This window comes from Tachypleus tridentatus, chromosome 12 (genome assembly GCF_004210375.1).
Source record: "Tachypleus tridentatus isolate NWPU-2018 chromosome 12, ASM421037v1, whole genome shotgun sequence".
NCBI classification, from domain to species: Eukaryota; Metazoa; Arthropoda; class Merostomata; order Xiphosura; family Limulidae; genus Tachypleus; species Tachypleus tridentatus.
This window is the reverse complement of record NC_134836.1, coordinates 55,210,623-55,227,860: the sequence shown is the minus strand read 5'-3', so window position 1 is coordinate 55,227,860 and position 17,238 is coordinate 55,210,623. Positions and strand designations below refer to the sequence as shown.

Genomic DNA, 17,238 nt, shown 5'->3' with positions numbered 1-17,238 from the left:
TTATTTCACAAAATACTTTATTATTAGCCTTATGTATCTAAACTGTAACATTTTGTAATGTAATAATTTATAAATACAGGACATACCTAAATTACATACAAATTGCCGAGTTTCATCATACTCTCTTCCAGTTGACACTTACCCATATATCAACTTCTGGTCCATTGACACTTACCCATATATCAACTTCTGGTCCAGTTGACACTTACCCATATATCAACTTCTGGTCCATTGACACTTACCCATATATCAACTTCTGGTCCATTGACACTTACCCATATATCAACTTCTGGTCCATTGACACTTACCCATATATCAACTTCTGGTCCGTTGACACTTACCCATATATCAACTTCTCTTCCAGTTGACACTTACCCATATATCAACTTCTCTTCCAGTTGACACTTACCCATATATCAACTTCTGGTCCAATATAATTCTTCCCTTCGAAAACTTCCGGCGCTGCGTAGGGTGGACTTCCGCACCACGTTTTCAACCGGTCGTTTACCGAGTAGTAATTGCTAAATCCAAAATCTACCGAAACGTTCCAGATCGAAATTCAAGATTCACGAAAACAACGTATTTTCAATATTACAAAAAGCGATATTTAAATTTAAATTCTGCTTTTGATTAGCTGGATCTCAAACTGATATTTATTGTGATGTTGCGAGTTCAGAACACAACACAGAACTGATGTCAGAAAAATAGCTTTTTATTTTGGAGACGGATTTATTTTTTTTTATAAACAAGTAAAAAGTAACTTTTTCAAAACTTTAAACTTCTATATTGATGTTTTTAGAATTTTAGAAAAATATCACAACATTAATAGATCACACGATGCAAATTACCTGCTATTTTGATGGAATTTAAAAAAAATATCACAACATTAATAATCACAGGATGCAAATTACCTGCTATTTTGATGTTCATGTTTTCATCAAGCAAAAGGTTTTCTGCCTTTAAAAAAAATAGAAACACATGAAATAAATAATTCTGATAATATTAATTACATGGTTCGTTTGCAATTAGAAATTTTATAGAATATAAGAACCTGATTTATTTATAAAGTAATTTCATTGGTCTGAACTATACCAGAAGTATTGTCCAGAAACTCTTACTTAAATCATAACAATTTGTTGTATTTTAGTCTTAACCGTATTTGGAATATTACAGATAAGTCAGAAGACCTGTGATTAAAAAAAAAAACATATGATAAAAATAAACCAGTGAAATTGTGCACTGTTTGATAACTCCACCATACATAAAGAATTACATAAAAATTTCCATAGGTAAAGTAACGCTTCATCGGCAGATCACAGAGGAAACTGCGTAAACATTATGATGAATTTACGTATAATATTTAAATGTATGTACAGTTAGTTGTATGCTATTTAGTTTAAATTTTGTCTTGTATATACATGTAGGAAATTAAATTACAAATTTAATATACTTGTAAAGTATTCCATGGGTTTAACTTACTTCGATGGAAAAACATCTTCAGATTTATAGAATAGGTATTGTATACAATTATAACATTCACTAAATGTATTCAAAATTCTTAAGTTTCTTCGGAAAAGGCACCTTTGTTTTTCAAATGATTCAGATAGTTTGTAAAAAAGAAGGTCGTATATAATATGATATATATATGCATTAGTAATTAATCTTACAATGAGAAATACAAAACTTAAGATTTGAATATTTTTTAAAATACGTTATATTCAAAAAGTGAACTCAAGTAAGTGTTAAATCTATTACAGTTTGCCAATCCAAGATAAATACTAACCACCTATTGTCCTATAACATGTTTAGTACTCAAATAGATTAAACCATGAAAATATATATCCTGCCAGTGCACAGCCCGCCGCTAGTACAACGGTAAGTCTATGGATTTACAACGCTAAGATCAGAGGTTTGATTTCCCTAGGTGGGCTCAGCAGATATAGCCCCATGTGGCTTTGCTATAAGAAAACATACATACACGCCAGTGCACATTTCACGAACTGGTTTCAAGTGACATCAAAAATTAGGTATTTGTAACATATTTCAATTATGTAGCAACATGCAGTTTATAACAGATGTGTCAGTATAAATTAAAAAAAAAAAAAAACTTGCTTTTTCAGATAATCTAAATTTCACAGTTTCACATCTCTTTATAGCTTATAACGTTCCCTATTTTGAAATACATATGTTACAATGACAGTTTTCTCAGACCTATAACAGTAAAATCGATTACTCCAACAAATATGTTTAATATCAAGAAACAGTGGGTAACGTCATCAACTATTGCTAAAACACACCATCACGTATATTTGTTCTAATCACATAAACATGTCTAAGTATTAACATATTTTACAAAAATTAAAACAGAAAAACAAAACACATATCGTAAATATTGAGTAAATAAACAGAAAATGGACAGAGATATATAAACAGTCTACTAAATACAATAAGAGTCATTGTCTGAGTACCGGTTTTATTTTTTGGGTAATGTAAGTTGTTATTTGAAAATAGTATGAAATATTAATTACTTCATAACATTTAACGTTAAAAGGTACAGTTGAATAAGGCAGTGAGCGATATGACCTTTGACCTTTAAAGCAGAACGGAATTTCCACACGGATGAACCGAAAGGGAAATTTCCATTTTATAACAAGGTGAAACTCGAACTCAATTGCAGTCTTAAGCCTTTTTCTTTGTTCTTTGGTATTTTCAAGTTGTGTTTTTTTAACTGCATAATACAATATATGAAGAAAAGGTAGGTAGAATGTAGCAGTAACATGCAAGGTAATATCTTTAGGAAAATGTGCCTAAAGTTCCTATCTTGTATATACATTTTACGAAAGTTTACGTGAGAAGATTTTAATTCAAAATAAACTTGCTATTCCTTCTGAAAATTAGTAAAACAGGCAGACTAAAAACAACAATAAATTAATTATTGCTACGAATAATTTATTTCGTAAAGGTTTTTTTTTAATTACAGCATAACCGAATCATGATTCACGACAACTCAAATATGTACTCTAATTTGCATTGATTAATAAAACTACAATAGGTTTTTTTATCACATTCATTACCAAAGTACTAACTATCTGGTGTTTAGATTAACTAAAAACGTCTGGGTTCATAGATACAATGAACTCCCGAAGTTTACAATCAAAGACTGATAATTCGATTACCTCAATTACACATTATATAATTATACTTCTGAAAGAATTAATGTTCTTACCACAAAGACATTAATGTCGTCCCTGGTTTGCAATGGTGTACAATCCTATTGTACATTAAATGTTCTCAGCTTCTAACAAACAAACAAGTCTTTAATAAACACACCTGATCAACAACAATCACTGGTTCGTGTGAAGAAAATTATTACTGTAATTTTACGAACTATTTACTCTTTGCAAAGCACGACATTCTGCTAAACTGAGGCCCCGGCATGGCCAGGTTGTTAAGGCATTCGACTCGTAATCCGAAGATCGCAGGTTCGAATCCCCCCTTGTCACACCAAACATGCTTGCCCTTTCAGCCGTGGGGGCGTTATAAAGTGACCGGTCAATCCCACTATTTTGTGGTAAAAGAGTAGTCCAAGAGTTGGCGGTGGATGGTGATGACTAGCTGCCTTCCCTCTAGTCTTAAATTGCTAAATTAGAGACGGCTAACGCAGATACCCTCGTGTAGCTTTGCGCGAAATTCGAAACAAACCGATCTGCTAAACTGTCCACAACCTTTATTTGTATAAACAGAAAAAGATAAAAGCTATTTTGTGTCTTTGCATAAACATATTTACACGTGCGCGCGTGTGTAATGCATGTATATCTGTACGATATTTTTGTTTTCGTCTTTCATGTCATTTGTTTGACAAATGTCTCTAAAACTGCAAATTTGGTTTCACATTTTTATCCTTTTAAACTGCAGTTAGTGGTAAAATTTTGTTTAATAACTAATACAGTTAAATCGGATCAATTAGCTTTTTCCAGGTGGTTAAGGCATTTGATTCGCAATTTGAGAGTCGCGGATTCGAATCCCCATCACACCAAACATGCTTGTCCTTTCAGACGTGGGGGCGTTATAATGTGACGGTCAATCTTACTATTCGTTGTTAAAGAGTAGCTCGAGAGATGGTGGTGGTGACTAGCTTCTTTCCCTCTAGCCTTACACTGCTGAATTACGGACGGCCAGCGCAGATAGCCCTCCAATAGCTCTGCGCAAATTAAAAAACAAACAAAACAATTTAGATGAAGCTACCACATTTTAAGTTGAAAGTAATGCGTTTAATATGTTGAAACACAGTAAAAAAATTACTTTTTTATAATCTAACGGTAATTTAAGTTATAAGTACTTAACATTTTGCTAAAGAATATAATATATAATTAACATCAATACAAAGCAACTGAAATATGTAATTCTCGAAATTCTCTTTTACATAACTGGATAACTTGTCCCAATAGTAAATAAAGTTAGCTTTTAATTTTTGTTCTTCGTAGATAAAAATATTATTTAAGGTAAAGAATACACATGCTGTGAATTACCACAAAGACTTGTGTATAACACAGTGTTGAATCTCTCTTCTGCACGGCCAAACGTTAACGTTTAGTTCGTAACGTGTAGAATATTTCGTCAAACGTCACAAAATACTGTCATGCGCAACTGATGTTTATAAACATGCACACTCTACGACGGAAGATGTTTTGATTCTTTTTAAAGCATAGAAATATAATGCTAAACAACCTCAGAATATCAGTTATAATTCTGAAAGGGTGGAAAATTTATAATATTACAATAGCTCTATGAACAAGTTAATAAAACTTGTCTGAAAATCAATGACATTTAAATTATATAACAATTAAAATATTTCACTGTGTTTCAGAACATTTACGAACAATCACAATCGTACACGAACTGTAAATGTGGTATCCACATTAAAGTAGGAACAAAGTTTACAGTTACATACAGTATATGTAAACAACTGACTTTCGTTTCACAGACAGTCATTACAAAATTTTCTAATAAGGACAAATGTTTACAGAAATGTTAAAACGTTGAACAACTAACAATGAATTTACGAACAAATATTGTGGTACTTACCTTCAAATCTCGATGTACAATGTGATGATTATGACAATATTCTACAGCAGACAAAATTTGCCAAAATTTCTTTTTAGCCATAGCTTCCGTCATTCTTCCATTTTGGGCAATATAATCTGCGAAATAAAGAAAGATATCCATATTCTTTGAGAAAGATTAAACATTGCACTAAATATACCTATATTTTATGTATAAGCCCGAAAATGGAAAAAGTCTTAAATACAAAGATTTATCACGACGTTGTTTTAAAATAATTTTGGAGCCTCACCACGTCGTTACAGTGCATGTCGCCACATCAGTTCATGCTTCATCTAAACGATGTCATTATTGAATGTAGTTCTGCAACATATATTTCATTAAAATAGGTTTGATAATGCATGTAATGTACGATTATGGAGGTTATCCAGCACTTGTTTTAACAATAACATTGCATATCCATGGGCGTTTCGATCGATGACTTTAATTGCATGTCTACGTACTGGTAACACTATGCAACACAAATTTTATTCCTGGATAATATGTGTTATTTCTAAATTGCTTATGTTGTAAAAGTACAGAAAACGGCCATTATTCCCTTCAAACGTTGCTTTTGTAACTTGGATAATGAAATTTAGAAATTAACCTATTTTATATGTAAAAACGGGCAAATTTGCACATTTTCATTTACATAAGGTCTGAATAAAACAATATATGAATCAAGAGTTTCATGTATTTATACTAAAGTTATACAAAAATGTTTAGAAATGAGTAGTTTTTTCGAGATTTGCGACTGTAACGTAAATCACTTTCACGTACAGCCCCCAAATATAGTCTCGGTATTCGACTCTGTAAGACCAATATCTCTGATCAAGTCACCGAGGTCTTCTTGGCTGGGGTAGTACAGGTTTCTCTCACCAGCTGAACATCTGAACTTGTAATCTGGATCTTCAACGTCTACCTCTTCTTCTGATTTGCTGCTCTCTTCTGAGGATGGGTGCTTTCTCTCTGCCAGAGTGGGTACAGGGAGCTCAGGACAGTATGGCACTGAGGCGATGGATGATAGAAGCTCCGTATACATGAGAGCAGATGCATTCTTGCCTGTCAAACGTTTGGAAGGGTCCACCATGCAGAAGTAACAATTGCTTGAGTGGTCAGTGGGTTCACGCCTAATTCTTGGAATAGCGAACTTCATGTCTATTTTTAACCCTCTAAACCATCCTGCAAAAGAGTAAAATAAAATTGTTATGAAGGATAAATTTATTTCATCCACAACTAATGTGTAAGAGATTCATACAAAATATTTTATATGTGATATTTTTTCCATACTATTGGAAATTTAAAAAAAAGATATTTAAATTTTAAAAGGTCTAAAATTTATATAATATAAAATCTTACTATTTAAGCAAACAAAAATTGTCCGCCTTACCTTCTATAGTTTTTTCTTGCAGGTAAAATAAGATGCCCAGGGTTTGTCTTGAGCCCCGAAATATGTCTTGTAGGCTTCACACATTTTAGCAGATGCTGTCACAGAGTACTTTTACGCTCTTGTCTTGATAAATTGGTCACATACACAGCAGAATGCGTCTGGAGAATGCTTGCAGCTTCTTGATGCCATCTCTGATAAAATCAGATAGGTCTATGTGTTCACTTAGGCAGATAGAACTAAACTGAAGTGGTGAGTGGTGAGTCCCTGTGTGTATATTACTGTGGAAAGTTCTAGAAGATGCTAAAAGATTCGTGAAAATTCTCGTAAGTTCTACATGTTCTAGAAAGTTCGAGAAAATTCTCTATCAGCACTGAATCTACCTGGAGCGTTTTGGAAAATTTGAAAATTTCATTACCCAGGTCACAAAAGCAAAGTTTGAAGAGAAAAATAGGTCTTTTCCATTTACTTTAGGCATAAGCAATTGGGAAATAACACTTTCTGCCTAGGAACAAGAAAAAGTAAAAATTTTGTTCCATAGTGTTATTATGAACACCAACGTCATTCTCTGGGTCCTTCAGGCATGCGACTGTTGTACAAATATGTCGTAGCAACATTCTGTGTACATGTGGTTTGTGGTATCTCAGAAAGAGATACTTGTAGATCATGTTCCGTATTGTTGTATACGGCATATAAGGAATTCATGTCACTAGCTTCAGAGTTCGTGGATTCTTTCACCTGTTACAAAATGCTTTAAGTTACTCACTGCCCACTGATTAGCCGGACAGCCAATACAGCTCCGTATTTCTCTCTCTATTTTCGAATTATACGAAGAAAAAATGGATATTCCCGTACGTGAAATAAGGGCTATTACATGTTTTTGCCCAAAACGATCAATTTGCGCTGAGATCAAACCACCTGCCCAACGCCAATGTTAAAATGTAGTTTTCACACTATCCGTTTCACCACAATTTTAGTTCCTAATGTAGATATTCAAACCATACACCCACTATTTGTATATCATCATCCTTTTAGAATATGTTATCCAATATATATATATCATAGGTCTGATTTTACGATATATATTTCTGTAAACTCTTGTAGTAACTGTATCTAAACGATAAAACATGAACAAAATGATTACTTTAATAAAATCATACGCGCGATTCATATACCTGTGCATAAAAGAAATTTCATCTAAGTTAATTGTCGTTAAGCGATAAGAGCTACACAACGTGCTGTCTCTTATGGGGCTTTTGACTTATCAATAAGCTAAGGGAATATATGGAATAGCTATGTCTGAATCATGTTATAATTCAAAACAATAACATATTTTATATATTTATGTTATCAAGCTTGTAAAATATCACAAGGTGGTATTAAATATTTGTATTCCCATATAATAAGCAAGTCTATTATTTATACGTTATGACAAACCATGGCGCATCAATTGAACCTATAAATAAAAGATCGTGTCTCATGGTCTGTGTGTACGACCGACATAACAGGGAGAATAGAGCCTAGAAACCTGATGTTTTGCACACAAACTAAGTGGACTCTAATGGTGTATAGCGGTGTATTATTAATTTTTCACGTGCGTGTGCATCTTTTTTCAAGTAAGCTATTGAAAAACCACAAATAAAAAACGTGTTACCGCCAAACTCCAAGAAGAAAAAACTTAGACTCCTGAAAGTTTGTACCTATACCGAAGATGTGTACCTGGATATTACTCATAAATGTATGTGCTTCTTTTGACGCGGAAAGCTAGCAAAAATCCACATCCGAAAAAAGTGGTTCTTTATGTAACAAATAGAAATCATATAAAGACAGACACTCATGTGCGTGCGCAGTATTCACCTGGGTATTTTTACGTATCCACGAATGTGCAGGCATGTTTGTGATGCAAGCTAGCGAAAAACAACATAGAACGGAATATGCTACAGCCATATTTTAATAATTAAAGAATAAACCTAGAACCCTGAAATTTTGCGCACATACGATGTGTACTCTGAGGGTAATCACCTAGTTATCATTCTTTATATACGTATGTGCGCGCAACTTTTTATGAAAAAAAAACATGGAAATGTCTCTGCCATGGAATGTTAATAACTCTCTCAATATGGGCTCGGTCGTCACCACCCACTGCCAACTCTTGGGCTACTCTTTTACCAACGAATAGTGGGATTGACCGTCACATCATAACGCCCCCACAGCTGAAAGAGCGAGCATGTTCGGCGCGACGGGGATGCGAACCCGGGACCCTCAGATTACGAGTCGCACACCTCAACACGCTTGGCCATGCCGGGCCTTTGCGTCATCTTAAGTATGGATTCATACAGACAGTTGACATGTATCCAGTTGAAATAACGTTGACACGTAGAAAAATATTTAGAGAGACGTGCTGTACCGTCTACATGTATGATTTGAACTTGGCGGTAGCCATTCTGAACAGATACTGTAACAACGTATTTAAACAAAAATTGTTTTCTTTGAATTCAGACTTTATGAACATCTTGTACTGGAAAACTCCATATACATATTATGTACGCAATACCATTGTAACAGGCCTTATTGTATTTGTTTGGTCTGCTAACCTCAAACTGTAGTCCAGAACAGATGCGAATCAATGAATACATTTGATTTGTACGTCACAATTACATTGTAATAAACTAAGTTCTTAAGGTCATAATTTAAACTTTATATAGAGGGCGCGTCGTGTTACGGTCAAGTTAGTCGGAGTATTTGGGAAATAATGAGCAAGAGGCTTTGTGATGTAATTTAAAACACAGGAAGAAAGTCATAAGAGTTTTGAATAAAATGTTCACTTACTGTTACCTTCTAGCTGCAGTTTTATCGAATTTTGACAATCACTGTTTCTCAGCCTCGACTGAGGCATGGTGAGATGTAAAACAGTTTGTTTTGAATTTCGCGCAAAGCTACACAAGGGCTATCTTCGCTATCCGTCCCTAATTTAGCAGTGGAAGACTAAAGGTAAGGCAGCTAGTCATCACCACCCACCGCCAACTCTTGGGCTACTCTTTCACCAACGAATAGTAAGATTAAACGTCACATTATAACGCCCCACAGCTAAAAAGGTGAGCATGTTTGGTGCGACCGAGATTCGAACCCGCGACCCTCAGATTACGAATAGAACGCCTTAACCCACATGGCCATGCCGGGCCCAGAATCGTTAACATGAAAGACAAACAGTGCAGGACTAGGAGTAGGTATCCTCAATATTTACTTTGGCGCTTTTATCTTCCAGTAAGTTAGGAACCCAGCGAATGATATCTATGCTAAGTCTCAATTTTGACAGTTTTTATACGAGTCTACTGTGACATACTTTATTGAATATTTTTGATCATCGAGGAAACATGCATCTGTGCATTGCTTTTTTTTTATTAAAGAAAATGTATTATTTATCTCCTCTAATTTTAACAGATGATCTGTTGTTTACCTTACTTTCAAGGAAGCCATTTAGTATGAAGGTATTTTTTGAATCTACTATTAATGATATTTTCAAGCCGTTTTCTCAGACTGGTTGTTAGATTCATGGGCTTATACTTTTCAGGGTTTAGTGATAATTTTTCTTCCTTCTGGAAAATAAGAACATTGGCTTGTTTCCAAGCGATTGGCATGTTCCCTGTTTTAAGTGACAAGTTGTATAAAGATGCGGGATGTTCTAAAAACATCGCAGAGCATTTCTAGGGTTTTGAATTTTGTCTTGTCACGGTGCTTAACCTGTTCAGTGCCATAGATGAAAAAACTCGTCCAAGCCGATCGATAACAGCGCCACAGACGAGTTAATTCGTTCTCGATAATACCTAACTTCAACGCTAGATGTCAGCACCATACCCACATTTGACCTACTTACAAATTGTTTCACTTTCGATCCAAAATGGCATCACGAAAAAGGTTACAAAATAAAGCATTAGAGCTGTATTGTAGCAGCTGAAATACTTGGCAGTCAACAGGTTAAGACATACGTTCTGTCATAAGACTTCATATCCACTCCTTTCTGCAGGGGTTACGCTATAATTCTAATGTACTAGAACGCCGGTTTTCCAGGTCCCATTGCAACACTCATAGCTAATACCAATATAATCAAAAGTTTGTTCTAAAAACTAAAATTGGGAGTTTTACAAATAAACACAAGGAAACGATATGGATAAACGAAAATTAAATTCACACGTATGTTTACTTTATCTGTAAATCTCAAAACAAATAAGTAGTACATTATCAAACCCATTTTTAAACCTTTTGGACGCTCTCAAGTATTGTAAACAAAATAAAAGAAATGAAGGACTACATCAAGAAATTCTGAAAATAAAGAAGATATTCCATTCAGTGCTCATGTAAGGAAGCCTACACAGGTAACAGTAAACGGTCTCCGAGTGTAATAATAAAAAAACACGAGAAAACATTGGCCCCGATTGTGTGAAATGAAAAACGAAAATCAGCCATTACCTCCCGCGTATACCAAAATGATTACAAAATCAAATTCATTGAACGAAAACTCATTACCGAGCCAAAATATTTTCAACAACGAAATATGAGGAAATCAACTGAAACACTTATAAACAACAATATATGCTTTCAGTTACAGAAAACGTGGTACGTCTAAACCACTCAGGTAAGTAATTGCATATTTTGCAAACTAAGCTTAATTAATCTGTGCTTTTCAAAGCTGTTAGTGTTAGCGTTACAGTATTGCTGAAAATGTCAGCTCCTGGAACCAGACAATCGAATACTGACTAAAAATAAAGATTCTTATACAAACCTACAGAGAAAAATGTGATTTTATAACTAAGATGAATGTTACTATTGTAAAACTATACAATGTAAGTCAGCATTACAGTTATTGGTGTGATTGAAGCAAACTTTACTGAGCGTGCTTATAATAAACCAATAAGACTTATTTAGCGTCTTAAGGTTCCAAAAGAAAGCTGAAGGATGGTAAAAAGCAAGAAGATAATATTAAACTAGTTTTTGCGAGAAGACTTGACAAAATAGTTCACAAAATACGTATACACATTTAACACTTTTGATCATAAAATTGGTATTGTATTTTTGTAGGTATTAAAATCTTTCCAAGTGTGCTGTTGTTACATTACATACTATACAGTAACAGCACGAATTTTAATGACTTGTTTGTCTTGTATTTCGCGCAAAACTACATGAGGGCTATCTGTGTTAACCGTCCCTAACTTCGTGTAAGACAAGAGGGAAGGCAGTTACTTATCACTACCCACCGCCACCTCTTGGACTAATCTGTTACTAATGGATAGAGACGACTAGTGCAGATAACCCTCGTGTAGCTTTGCACAAAATTCGAAAACACAGAATTTTTAAAATAAATATCATCCTTACTGTTTCCGGATTGCATCTTAATCCAAATATGCAATAAGTCTGTCACAAGTATGACAAAAAAAACAAATGTGAACAATATACCAATTCAGTTATATATACTGGTATACATGGGCAAAGGCAAATAGAATGAATAAGACTAGACTTCATATAATGGTGTTGTTTTTATTACATGTATGGTGTTTTGAAATATCTGTTTATCAATATGAATACGTGTCAAACAGATGCGACTGATGAGAAAGTAAGAATTTTATTTTCAATAAGCTGTGGCCTTAAATATGTACCAATAAAGTCTAAATTGATTTATAATAATTCTATCACTGGATTGAAGATTTCTTAAAAAGCACGACGCTGAACTGAACTTGTCAATCCATACAACAATTAAGAAATGAAATGAGAGACAAATAAATAAAAGAGCTGATAAAAAATGGTTCTCGTTTTCCAGAAAGAAAGAAAAAATTATTTTTTCTCATGATATATATACACACACACACACACACATATACAATTTTCATTTTCAAGAAACAACAAATAAAAAAGTAATAGAATAACAAACTATCTCAGTACGGCTTCACGTACTTTCTACCGGTAAAAAAACATTTTAATGTGGCACCGTACTCTATACCCAACATTTTTTTTATATTGTATGATCGATCATACGCTAAATTGAGTAAAAGAAATGCAAGTTTTTTTAGTAATTTTGAGTTACGTTAAAGAATAAACACCATATACATCATGTAAAATCTGAGGTGACCATAAACACCATAAAGCTGTAGAATACTTAATACCATGGGCGTCCCCAGGAAGGAGAAAGAAGAGGTATTTGTCTTCCTTAAATTTCACAAAGAAAACTACACGTATTACGGTTTAAACTTAACACCTTATTTATACTAAGTATTTTTAGTAATTTTTATTAAAACTGTAGATTTAAGTTTACGTTTAAGCACACATAACATGCATTGGTTTAGTCTGTTGGCTCACACTGTCAAAGTTGATCTCGTACATTCACGTTTTCTATTTTCTAAAAATATTTCTGTTTCTTACCATCTTCATTACAATTAGATACGTGAATGCGCAATTATTAAACAACATTCAGATTCGGCCTTTGCCAAATACTAACTTTTGTACCTTAGGTGAATAATCATAAAAAATATTAAGAACAGAAAGCCTTTCTGGGTGACTTTAATTAACAAAACAGAAGAAATATGTAAAAAGAAAGTATTCTTAAAACACATTCATCAGTTTGGTTTGAATTTCGCGCAAAGCTACACGAAGGCTATCTACGCTAGCCGTCCCTAATTTAGCAGTGTAAGACTAGAGGGAAGGCAGCTAGTCATCACCACCCACCGCGAACTCTTGGGCTACTCTTTTACCAACGAATAGTGAAATTGGCCGTAACATTATAACGCCCCCACGGCTGAGAGGGCGAGCATGTTTGATGCGACCGGGATTCGAACCTGCGACTCTCCGATTACGAGTCGAATGCCTTAACCATCTGGCCATGCCGGACCCATTCATCAGTTAATCACAGGTTTACTTTTAAAGTAAATTGGAAAGCTGAAACTCCAATTTCTGAGACTTAATCCATTTCCTTGTTCGTTTTCATGTTGATACTGATTTGACTTTTTTTGGATTCCTTTTGTATCTGTATAATTTTGTAGTTTTCATCTCCCTGACTAAGGTATTTTGTTATTTTGTAGCTTTTCTGAACTCAAAAAACGCTTCGTTAGTAAAAGTATTTTTTGCTCTGAAAGTACAAAAAAAAAAAAGTTGACCACTAATGTATATTTCGCAATTTTTTTCCTTAGAAGTATACTTAACTGTAGTAAAACAAACAAACTGAAAAGTGAAGCAGTCTTTTTATGTAGCTGTTCAAATTAAAACCAGTCACTTAAAGTTCTCTTATTTAGACAGTTTTTATCACGTGGGCAATTATTTACTTTGTAAATTCGGAGTACCACAGCAAGTTGTCGGCTTTGTGGTAGTTATTACAGGCGTAAACGAACTAGAATTGTTGAGTTAGTGGATAGAAAGGGAGAATTATTTTTTCCATTTTTACTCCTGTGCCTTTTCTTATAAAAAAACCCAAAGTGTGGACTCAAATATCACAAGAAAAATAATTTATAAATAAATGGAACTTGTTACGCACTGAAAACAATCTTTGTAATAACAAACTATAAGAAGGTGTGTGTGTGTGTGTGTGTGTGTGTGTGTGTGTGTGTGTGTTCTTATAGCAAAGCCACATCGGATTATCTGCTGAGCCCACTGAGGGAAATCGAACCCCTGATTTTAGCGTTGTAAATCTGTAGACTTACCGCTGTACCAGCGGGGGGCTATAAAAAGGTAAATTTAATAAATTACAAACGAAAACGGTTACTTGCAACCGTTTCCCTAAATAATAATAAATATCAAAGTGTGCATGTGTTTGTATTTAAGCACAAAGTAGTATAGTAGCTAACGGTCCACTACAAGTATCGAAATCCGTTTTCTAGTGTTGTAAGGAAAGGAAACCTTGACAGGATAGCGAGTATTGAAAAATTAAGTGTAGCCCAATAGGCCTACGGTACTTTATTATATAGATGTGCTCTAACAGTGTTACAGAATAGACCCAGGGTACTTCATTACATGAAATGAGCTCTGAGAGTGTTACGGAGTAGGACCAGGGAACTTCATTACATGAAATGAGCTCTGAGAGTGTTACGGAGTAGGACCAGGGAACTTCATTACATGAAATGAGCTCTGAGAGAGTTACGGAGTAGGACCAGGGAACTTCATTACATGAAATGAGCTCTGAGAGTGTTACAGAGTAGGACCAGGGTACTTCATTACATGAAATGAGCTCTGAGAGTGTTACAGGTAGGACCAGGGAACTTCATTACATGAAATGAGCTCTGAGAGTGTTACGGAGTGGGACCAGGGAACTTCATTACATGAAATGAGCTCTGAGAGTGTTACGAAGTAGGACCAGGGTACTTCATTACATGAAATGAGCTCTGAGAGAGTTACGAAGTAGGACCAGGGTACTTCATTACATGAAATGAGCTCTGAGAGTGTTACGAAGTAGGACCAGGGTACTTCATTACATGAAATGAGCTCTGAGAGTGTTACGGAGTAGGACCAGGGAACTTCATTACATGAAATGAGCTCTGAGAGTGTTACGGAGTAGGACCAGGGAATTTCATTACATGAAATGAGCTCTGAGAGTGTTACGGAGTAGGACCAGGGAACTTCATTACATGAAATGAGCTCTGAGTGTGTTACGGAGTAGGACCAGGGAACTTCATTACATGAAATGAGCTCTGAAAGTGTTACGGAGTAGGACCAGGGAACTTCATTACATGAAATGAGCTCTGAGAGTGTTACGGAGTAGGACCAGGGAACTTCATTACATGAAATGAGCTCTGAGAGTGTTACAGAATAGACCCAGGGAACTTCATTACATGAAATGAGCTCTGAGAGTGTTACGGAGTAGGACCAGGGAACTTCATTACATGAAATGAGCTCTGAGAGTGTTACGGAGTAGGACCAGGGAACTTCATTACATGAAATGAGCTCTGAGAGTGTTACGGAGTAGGACCAGGGAACTTCATTACATGAAATGAGCTCTGAGAGTGTTACAGAATAGACCCAGGGTACTTCATTACATGAAATGAGCTCTGAGAGTGTTACGGAGTAGGACCAGGGTACTTCATTACATGAAATGAGCTCTGAGAGTGTTACGGAGTAGGACCAGGGAACTTCATTACATGAAATGAGCTCTGAGAGAGTTACGGAGTAGGACCAGGGAACTTCATTACATGAAATGAGCTCCGAGAGTGTTACGGAGTAGGACCAGGGAACTTCATTACATGAAATGAGCTCTGAGTGTGTTACGGAGTAGGACCAGGGAACTTCATTACATGAAATGAGCTCTGAGAGTGTTACGGAGTAGGACCAGGGAACTTCATTACATGAAATGAGCTCTGAGAGTGTTACGGAGTAGGACCAGGGAACTTCATTACATGAAATGAGCTCTGAGAGTGTTACGGAGTAGGACCAGGGAACTTCATTACATGAAATGAGCTCTGAGTGTGTTACGGAGTAGGACCAGGGAACTTCATTACATGAAATGAGCTCTGAGAGAGTTACGGAGTAGGACCAGGGAACTTCATTACATGAAATGAGCTCTGAGAGTGTTAAGGAGTGGGCCCAGGGTACTTCATTACATGAAATGAGCTCAGAGTGTTACGGAGTAGGACCAGGGAACTTCATTACATGAAATGAGCTCTGAGAGTGTTACGGAGTAGGACCAGGGAACTTCATTACATGAAATGAGCTCTGAGAGTGTTACGGAGTAGGACCAGGGAACTTCATTACATGAAATGAGCTCTGAGAGAGTTACGGAGTAGGACCAGGGAACTTCATTACATGAAATGAGCTCTGAGAGAGTTACGGAGTAGGACCAGGGAACTTCATTACATGAAATGAGCTCTGAGAGTGTTACGGAGTGGGCCCAGGGTACTTCATTATATTAGTAATTACTATTTTGTGTAGTTCTCCACGTTATTAAATCACCAGGTGTATGGAGTTGTTTACACTTGAAGTTACATATTCACAAGTCAGTTACTGTAAATTTCATGCAGTGTGAATGTCCAACCCCAATAATTAAATAAGAATGATCGAAGTTCTTACCATCTAAGCATCATTGATACGAACTATTAAATACTACAAACATAAATTTAACTTTTGAAACTCGCAGGAATGTTGATTTTAATATCATTTTACGAATATTAAAGTGGTAGACTTCAAGCCTACAAGGTAATTTAAAACCAAATGTCAGTAATGAACACGAAGGTAAAAATTTCTAATACTATAAAAACATTACAATGTACAATTAATAGTGCCAATATTAACAAGGTGAAACATGTTAAGTGTAACCATTAGCACTATGTGGTGCCATAAAATTACATACTAGTAACAGTGGTACTATTAACTACAGGTGAAATAAGTTAAGTACAACCATAAAATAGCGGTTAACTGAATACCATTTATATAATGTTGAGTTTAGTGTTATGAAAACTAAACTTATTTTCTCACGTTCTTTAACGTAACAACATCACAGCTATAGTTCATAGTTTTCTTGTATGGATGCCACAGATATAATTCAATATAACCTTCTCACTATATAATACACACACACAGGACTGGAAATAAACTTGGAAATATAGACCTTATCTCTAACAGACGCCAGATGACGTCTGTTAAAACACAGGTAGCAAACAATATGATTTCCAGATATTTAGTGTGTTTGTCTACTAACTAGTCTTCCATACCATCACCACTTTTAACATTCTACGTCTTCTTAATCAACGATAAAACAAACTAAGAAACCTGTACAGAAGTTG

At 35.1% G+C, this 17,238-nt stretch overlaps 1 protein-coding gene across 3 annotated transcripts in view; it reads right to left on the bottom strand.

Moving 5' to 3' along the window:
* Window positions 1-17,238, bottom strand: part of LOC143233361 (serine/threonine-protein kinase SIK2-like) — a 76,900-nt gene that overhangs the window by 11,529 nt on the left and 48,133 nt on the right. The window contains exons 1-5 of one of the 3 annotated variants that reach the window (XM_076469534.1): window positions 6,491-6,617; window positions 5,881-6,282; window positions 5,086-5,201; window positions 912-957; window positions 410-534 (exon numbers count right to left, since the gene is read on the bottom strand). In XM_076469534.1, coding sequence (XP_076325649.1) covers window positions 410-534; window positions 912-957; window positions 5,086-5,201; window positions 5,881-6,256 — 663 coding nt within the window. In that variant the 5' untranslated portion in view covers window positions 6,257-6,282; window positions 6,491-6,617. Of the gene's footprint in view, window positions 1-409; window positions 535-911; window positions 958-3,226; window positions 3,299-5,085; window positions 5,202-5,880; window positions 6,283-6,490; window positions 6,618-17,238 lie in introns of those variants that run through there. The other 2 variants (XM_076469535.1, XM_076469536.1) reach the window with 2 other exon arrangements.